General features: G+C 40.7%; 2 protein-coding genes across 2 annotated transcripts in view; one reads left to right on the forward strand and one right to left on the reverse strand.

Moving 5' to 3' along the window:
* The window catches only part of sumf1 (sulfatase modifying factor 1), a gene marked incomplete in the record, with an annotated part of 5,931 nt that extends 1,096 nt beyond the window's left edge, over nt 1-4,835 (forward strand). The window contains 6 exon segments of the mRNA XM_014009154.1: nt 660-742; nt 857-979; nt 1,069-1,183; nt 2,011-2,124; nt 2,221-2,280; nt 3,635-4,835. Coding sequence (XP_013864608.1) covers nt 660-742; nt 857-979; nt 1,069-1,183; nt 2,011-2,124; nt 2,221-2,280; nt 3,635-3,736 — 597 coding nt within the window.
* A 335-nt stretch (nt 4,836-5,170) lies between these two features.
* Nucleotides 5,171-8,852, reverse strand: part of LOC106518059 (leucine-rich repeat neuronal protein 1) — a 13,437-nt gene continuing 9,755 nt past the window's right edge. The window contains exon 2 of the mRNA XM_014009153.1: nt 5,171-8,045. Within this exon, the coding sequence (XP_013864607.1) occupies nt 5,746-7,893 (2,148 nt within the window). The 5' untranslated portion in view covers nt 7,894-8,045 and the 3' untranslated portion in view covers nt 5,171-5,745. The remainder of the gene's footprint in view (nt 8,046-8,852) is intronic.

Raw genomic sequence — 8,852 nt, forward strand, 5'->3', positions numbered from 1 at the left:
CCTAAAATGTCAGCAGCAGTGGTACTTCCAATTTCAGCTTATTTTAGATACAAGATTTTCTTGTGTTTAACTTGTGAACACTGCTAAGATAGATTTTTATAATTGTGTATGACTAACAGTGGTTTTAGCTAAAGAACATGTGAATCAGTGTTAAATGACACATGAGCCGTGCAAAAATCTGGAATATGAAATTGTATGGTTTCTTGGAGAACAATCTGTTACATCTTGTCTTGTCTTTGATCTTTCTTTGGATCTTCTTCCAACAATGTCATACTGAACATTATTTGAGTTGAGCTCTGTTCACATTACCTTTAGCCAAGCATTAAGTTACACATGGGAGTACTTCTGGCTGTTGGCAGTAATGAAGGCGTACCAAACTCCTGCWGTTTGAGACTCTTTAGCTTCACACATGGGTTGTAAGAGGCCTGAGTCCAGTGGGCCTCCCAGAGATGAAAGCCAGGCAGCAGAGCGCTCACTGCTTCATTTCAGCTGTCATCTGCAGCTTGACTGCGGAGGTGTTGTGGTGCAGCAGCACTGGAAACCAGCTCGAGCAACCCTGTTCTGTAAAGACAGTTAAGGACAAACTCTGAAAGTGTTAAAAAAAAAAAACTAAAGTTTAAAGAAGTATACTAAAAGTCAGTAATGAATGTTTTTTTAAGGTGGCTGCTGCCCCCTGGTGGCTTCCAGTCAAAGGGGCCAACTGGAAGCACCCTGAGGGTCCAGACTCCAACATCACAGACAGGTAGAACACACCTGACCCCACACGTTATTTTAAATCTCTTTGACTTTGTTAAAGAACACACAGGGTTGTGAAGCTGAAGCAAACTCATCCTAATATTGTTGTCTGTGTTTGCAGGATGGATCATCCTGTTGTTCACGTCTCCTGGGCAGACGCTGTCGCCTTCTGCACCTGGGCCAACAAGAGACTTCCTACTGAGGCAGAATGGGAGTATGCCTGCAGGGGTGGATTAAAAGACAGGTGAGATGCCTGTTAATTAAGAAATAATAATACAGAATGTACCAACATGCTTGTGTATGTCTCAAATAAACCACTTTCTCTCCACACAGACTTTACCCCTGGGGAAACAAGTTGAACCCAAAAGGGCAACACTACGCCAACCTCTGGCAGGGGGATTTCCCCGTACTCAACTCTGGAGAGGACGGATACGTCAAAACCTCACCGGTCAGAAAAACAGGACACAACAACAGTTTTCAAGTGTAAAATTTGTTCCAAACAAACAAGACGTTCAGCCAATCAGAGCGACGACACAGTGACAGAGATGAGCAGCAGCCATCTTGGTTGTTTATGAAAGTTTCTGTGCAGAGCTCCTTGTTGCAGTCATCCATCAAACCTGCAACATGTTGGATAAACAGCTGTGAACTTTCTGACAAGTGCAGCTAGAAAAGTGTTTGAGTTGGAGGCTACATGGATTGAACACAGTTTGAATAACTCAATACAGCTTACTAATAACAAATGTTTAACAGTTTTTTTTTATCTTTGTGCATGACTTCCATCAACTGCACACAAAAACAGACACTAAACGTAGCTTGGCTGTATTTATGCTAGTTCATGGAAAAAAATACACTTCTTTTTCCACCTGWTTAAATCATTAATATCAATACCAACATCATTCAACAGATAAAATCCTGAAAATTTTGCATGTGAAAAGCTGTTTTAATCAGAGAAAACTAGTTCTTCATGCGTATTTATTAAACCAAGATATTGTTCTGGTTTACCAGTCTCACATTAAGCTAGAGGCCAAAAACTAGTTGTAATAAATATTTTTCTTAAATAATTAAGATAACTGACTGAGATAACCTGTAAATTGATACATTTTTTGAAAAATCTTAGTTTAAAGAGCTGATTTACTTCAAAACAAATGTTTACATTTGCTTCAGTAAAGCCTTTGGATTTAGATAGTATTAAAAAATAATTCAAATTATTTAAAACATGTTAAATGATTTTATCAGAACTCATTGTTGTAAAACGATCGTCCTCCTTCCCTGCAGGTGATGTCTTTTCCAGCTAATAGTTTTGGTCTGTATGACATCGTGGGGAATGTTTGGGAGTGGACCTCAGACTGGTGGACTGTGCACCACACAACAGACCCGCAGCACAACCCAGTAACAACAACAACAACACACATTAACTTTTCTCTTTTCTTTCCTTTTATTGTCACAAGTTTAATTTTGATGTTGCTTTCTCCTCTGGTGTTTTAGACAGGTCCTCCTTCAGGCAAAGACAAAGTGAAGAAAGGCGGCTCATACATGTGCCACAAGGTAAACTAGGCAAATGGCTCATAACCATCACATGAATAATCTATACCAGGGGTGTCAAACTCATTTTCACTGAGGGTCACAAGAGGTTGATAGTGGTCCTCAAAGGGCCAGTTATAATTAAGTCCATGTTTTGTGTTTAACTTTAACTAAACAGAAAACATCACGTTCCTCGTCTCATCACTATAACTGATGTAWTAACAACAAAATCACTGAGCTCTATGTGGTTTTTCCTGCACAGAAACAAAGCTTTAACACATCCTCTTATAAACACTGAAAACAACTGACTAAATGTGAAATAAATACTACAGAAATACTATTAGTAGTAAAAGTACCAGAGTTTTACTTACTAATGAGTTGTGGTCTGGAATTCTGATTTCTTCCACTTTCCGACAGGACATACACATGCATAATCAGCATGCATATGGGAGATGTAGTTAATGGTCAATGTGGCTTTAAAACAGCTTCTTGGAGACATTAATTCAGGGCTGTTCAACTAAATTGATCGTGGGGCCACAGTTGCTCAAAACCAGCAGCTCAGTTTATTTTGTTGCATTGAATCATAAATTTAAAGTTTAGCATTGTTATAAAAAATAGTTTCATATTAGTGAAATAGTGCTTAGTGAAAAAGAATAATAATAATATTAATTCCCCCAGCTGTTGGTTTTTGTGGGAAACGTTTTTATCTTGCACAGCAGTCCTGTTTGACAGCAGGTGTTAACCCAGACAYCGCTCTGCCATCAGCATTTCTGAGGGGATTACCATTTCTCTCTTCCTGTTTGACAACAGAGGGAAAATCCAGCCTCCTCTTCCTTCCTGGTTTGTGAATAATGAAGCCGGTGGCTGCTGCGTGACTGGGTCAGTGGCTCTGACACAGATGAGCAGACCTGCCACTCACCTGACGGGGTTGAGAACYTGCCAACGTTTGAACAGACATTTTTGAAACCTCAGGAATGCTGTTGGCAGTTTGGTGCGGCAGTGTGGAAAAACTGCTTTAAAACATTTTGGACACTGTGCTTAAAGATTTTAAGTTAGAAAAAAGCTTCTTATACAAGTACTGTAGAGTATCATGTCCTGCATATTTGGCTTTTTTTTTGCTGCATTTTACCATAATGTGTTACTTTGGCGATGTAGCAAACTGCATGCTAAATGAAGTCACACAATGTTTAAAAAGTCTTGTTTAGCTTGTTTCTTGTGTGAGACGAGGRCAGCATTTAGTGCTTGGCAAATCTGGACAAACTGGTTCTGCTGGGGGAARGATGTTACAGGAGCCCAAACTTTAAATGTGAGAAATCTGTTAGCCTGAGGTTCAATCCTGACAGTAATCTCCTCTTTTATCTCCCTCTGTGTGTTTCAGTCTTACTGTTACAGATACCGATGTGCAGCTCGAAGCCAGARCACTCCAGACAGCTCAGCATCGAACCTGGGTTTTCGCTGTGCTTCTCAGGAGAAACAATAGCCTGAGCTGAACTTGAACACAAAACCTCCTCTGCTGTTTAGCTGCTGTGGGTGAACCCATCAAMCCAGCATTTAAAACTGATAACAAATCCAGTATCTTCCAGTACTACTTCAAGGTTGTATGTTCAGAGATGGCATCCTGCAAACATCTGTAATGCGTTTTTGTGCCTTTTCTGTCATTACATACCAGTCGGTCCATTGTCCTCTGACATTAGCAAGGCTTTTCTGCCAACACAAATGCCTCATTGAATTTTTTCTCATTTGTTTTATTTTTCGTCATTCTGACATACCTTCACCACATCTACAGTACATGCCTAAAGGCATTGACTTGCTGCCATGTGATTGWCCGATTAGCTATTTTTACCTATAAAAAGTATTCACCCCTTCTATGTTTATACTTTTATTGCTGTTATAAAATCAACCATAGTCAATTTAAAGTGGCCTTTTTTTCAAAAAAAAATCGACCCCCACCCCCCAGAAAAAGGTGTCAAAGTGAAATCCGAGTAATATCAATTAAGGAAAAAGTATAATGCCAAGACTTTAATGTGGGAAATATTTTATGCAGTCCTTTTTTCACCGTTCATATGTTTATTGATTTTATATTAATCTGTAAAAAAAAATTAATTCACAAGTTTTTTTTTGTTTGCTTGTTTTTTTTATTTGTTTTGTTTTTTGTCAAAAAAGCCAGTTCATATTGACAGTGACTGACTTGAAAATAGCAAGAAAAGTTTTTGTTGTTATTGTAAGCTCAAGACCAGTTAAAGTAAAAACTATACATTTATCCTTGTATAATAGTGTGAAGTTGCTGTAAAACTTCATAAAGATTTTTGCAAACACATCACCCTTCACTTTGGACAAACATTATGAATTGCTCCAGCTGCACATTTTTATTTTAAAAACTTTATTTAATAGTTGTTAATTTTGCTTCACTTTGCAATTCTGCCAATTGTTGAATATTTAAATGCTTTGTTTCTAAAAGCTTTGCCAGTTTTTCCATTCATCATGTAGTGATGAGAMATAACCACCAGGGGGCAGCACGTGTTAATGAATAACTTTTAAACATGTACAAATTGTTTTTTTATATGAACTAAACTGATTTATAATAAGAACTTTGTGGGAGTGAATTGTAAGAATCATGAAACAAAAAAATCCACACAAAACTCACAGCTTGCATCACAGAGGAGTGCTGAGAATACTTAGATTTAAATAATACAATAATTATAGAAGTGCAAAGAAGTAGAAACTAATAAAAAATACAAAGGAAATATCTGCAAAAGAACATAAACTTTATTCATCATGACTTATTCAATATACATGTTGCATGTGGCGATGGTAAACTAAACAATTAAAGAAAAAGGCTTACCAAAGTTTTAAGCAAATGAAGAAAGTCAGACTTTTCTAGTGCACCTAAACAAACAAAAAAAGTTAAGTTTTGACAAAATGTTTGTATTTCTATTATTTTTTAGCAAACTAAAATTCTACTTTTACGCAGTGTAAATTGGAAAGTTCAAAGGTATAGTTGATACATTACTGCACAACTGCTAACATTAATTAGACGTTTCAACGAGTCTAAACCCTGCTCTCAGCTTTTAAATTGAAGTTCTTACAAACCTCTTTTTCTATCAGTGCACAACAGATTGACCGTTTTACAAAACAAAACTTTTTTTTCTACAATACCTCGCAAGAAGATGGTTTGCTCCTGCTGCAAGGATCAATAATCCAAAATAAAACTAGTCCCAAAAATGCACCACAGAAACAAAGTAGAGCAACTAAGACAACCTGAAGGCTAAATACAGCTGCCATCTCGGAGAGTCCAAACAAAAAAAGAGATCAAACAAAAGGCGATACGCTATACTAATAAAAAATCTTGCTCTCGATCACTCTGCTTCTCATTAGCAAAGCTCATATTACAAAAAAACATTTGCAACTTTGTTTGACTTTTGCACCAAAATGGCAAAAGAGTTTCTTATTGTGCTGCTGGAGAGGACGTGAGCCTCTTTCAGTGTGTCCTCACCACATATAATAACTACGTGTGGTGTCGACAGGAGAAGGTTTCCCCTCTGTGCTGCCATCTTTGTCCTTCTCGCCATCAGCCTCCCACAGGTTAATGAGTGGAGGGTAGAGCTCATTAAGTGGGATGGAGGAGGTCTTTAGCATGTATTTCTTCAGGGAGTGGTGGTAGTTTTTTCTTTTCCATCTGCGTGCCATGTAGACGCCCACAGTGGCCAAACTGATAAAGGCCAGCATGGTCGACATGGCCGCCAGCACGGCCACGCTCGGGTGCTGGTCCGACAGGTCCAGGGCAAAGGTGGCACCGCGTGTCGTCACGTTGACGCAAGACTTGTGTGTCTGCAGGTGGATGTTGGAGACTGTGAGGCATACTTCGTACTCGGTGGCTGGTTGAAGGTGCGTGAGGTTGTACTCGTGCACATCGACCGGAACACGAGCGGTGTAGGTGATGTGCGGGTTGTCGATCTTCATGGTGGCCGAGGCCCACTTCAAGTTGGAGGACAAGACGTTGGAATTGACTTTCCATGACACCAGGATAGAATGGGACTCGGTCTGCTTGACGTAGATTTTCATCACCTGAGCGCTGTCGAGCAGAGTCCCGTTGACGCGGATTGTTGCGACCCAAGTGTCTGCGCCTTCTGTGTTTTGTGCCACGCAGGTGTAACGACCGGAATCTTCCACCTGCATGTGAGAGAGATGCAGAGTTCCTTCACTGCTTAAGTGGTATCGCTCAGACAGAGTGTCTGTTGTGATTTTGTTACCCAGAGGGGTCACCCAGTAGATCTCTGGTTCTGGTTCAGCAATTGCCCGGCAGTCCAGGCTGACACTCACTCCCAGCTCAAGGTTCAAGTGACTGGGAAAAGTGTCATGCGATATGAGGGGGAGACATTGCTCTGGGGACTCCAGCAGCTGTAGTTCTCGAACTCGCTGGCCTCTGAGTTCTGGTGGGGAGGTGCAGAGCATGGCCAAAGGCTCCATGAAGCGCACCGTGGTCCGGTTGGAACTCATCCACTGTATCACACAGTCACAGCGCAATGGATTGCTGTGAATACTGATCTCCCGCAGGTTGGGCAACACCTCCACCGTGTGCTGGTAAAGACCAGTGAGAGCATTGTTGTTCAGCATCAGGCTCTCGAGAGACGGCATGTCCCTGAACGCCAGTCTGTGAACGTAAGAAAGCTTTGGGTTGTTGGTGGCCTCCAGTTTTGTCAGTTCTGGCAGGTTGTCCAAAGCATATCGATCAATAGACACCAACTCCATCATATTGTTAATGCCCAACTCCTTAAGATGCAGCATGTTTCTGAAGTCTCCTTCCTGAAGTTTTAGAACTGGGTTTTTGTTTAGATCCAAGAATTTCAGATTGGGAACTTTTTGAAGGGCCAGTTGGGGGATTCTGATCAACTTGTTGTCGTAGAAAGAAATGCTTTCCAGATTATCCAAACCCACAAACGCATTCGCTGGAACATTTGTGAGATCCATTCCTGCCAGAACCAGACTCCTCAGGCTTCCTAGAGGCTTAAAGTTCAAATCCAGAAGGCCAATAACTGGGTTCTCCCCAATCATGAGGATCTCAAGATTAGGTGTTTCTTCGAACCAGCGGCTGTCTATCACATGGAGCCTGTTTGAGTTGAGATGGAGCCTCAGAAGACTGCTCAGGCCCGCAAAYGCTCGAGGGGAGATGGTGCTGATCTGGTTGTGGTTGATGTAAAGCTCCTGAAGGCTGGAGAGGTTTCCCAGGCAGTGGTCTGGCAGCTCACTAATGTGGTTCTCCTCCAGATGCAGGGTGGTCAAGTGGTTCATGTTTATGAGGCCCACAGCTTCTACTCTGGTGAAGTTGTTCTGGGACAGGTCCAGTTCTGTCAGATTAACCAGAGCCTGCAGCTCTCCGCTGGTGTGAGAGATGGCATTGCTTTGGAGCAGCAGAACCTGGGTGTCTGCTGACAGGTTGGTAGGGATGTGCGTCAGCTTCAAGTCATTGCAGTCCACTGTTGTTGACTCCTTGTAGGTTGACTGYGGGGTAAACCATGGGCGGATCTCGCACACGCACAAACGAGGACACTCTTTACCATTCACAGGTGACAAGAAAGCAAGAAGAAATCCCATGCAGAGCAAGGTTAGAAGAGGCCAAAGCTGGGAGCTGGGCGCCATCTTGGCTGCTTACAAACCAGATTTAGATGTGAGGCAGTGTTTGCATGAAGGGGATGAGAAGACAGTTGGCAAACATGAGTCTCTTTTGCTGCTAACTAGCTGACGTATATCCAAAACGAAGATCCTTAAGCCAGAGGAAGGTCAGTATCACCCTAAAATAAAGAAAGCAGAACAACTATTAAAGCAAGTAGTTTTTATAGTTTTAAGAAAGTCATAATACAGGAAAATATAACTCAGCTATAAAGAAGCGCTACATTTTTTAATGTATGCTTTCCATTACCAATGTTTTTACATTTTACCTAGAGGAAATGTGATGATCATGAGCAATTTTTGCCACTTTCTAAGATAAAAGCATTTGTTTTAGTTTCGCATCCTGGATGACTCTGTTTCCCTGGAGATTCTGAACATGTTTTATTGTGTCTCTTTTGTCCTAATTATTCAGTGTTTCCCCTACCGTTATACACTTTGTATACAGAACAATATAGCCTACTTATTAAATTATATTTTATTGAGATTGTTTTGGACAACCAAAATGTTTGAGGACAACCAGATTTTGTCAAACCCCAACATGAGAGGCCACCACCATGGTAAAAAAAAATCTTTGGGGAAACTCTGCTGAGTTAAAGTTCTTCTAGTTCTAATGATTATTAGAAAGGACATGATTTGAGGTTTTTACTGATAACATTTTATTTAAAACATGTTACAGAAGTCATAAGAAGCAGGTTTATTTTGAACAAACATTACAAACGTGTTCACTCCTACAAAACTGTCAAATAAATTTACAAACAACACTAAACTGATTCAGATTAACATAAATAAATCATGTTTCATAATTAAATGTCTGTTTCCTGCTTTAAAGAAAAATACTCTTCCTGTCCTCCATGTTCCTAATCAGGGTCAGGGTGGGGCTGGAACCTGTCCTCGCTGCCTTTGGGTGAAGGCAGGGGACACCTGGACAG

This window comes from Austrofundulus limnaeus, unplaced genomic scaffold (genome assembly GCF_001266775.1).
Source record: "Austrofundulus limnaeus strain Quisiro unplaced genomic scaffold, Austrofundulus_limnaeus-1.0 Scaffold55, whole genome shotgun sequence".
NCBI lineage: Eukaryota > Metazoa > Chordata > Actinopteri > Cyprinodontiformes > Rivulidae > Austrofundulus > Austrofundulus limnaeus.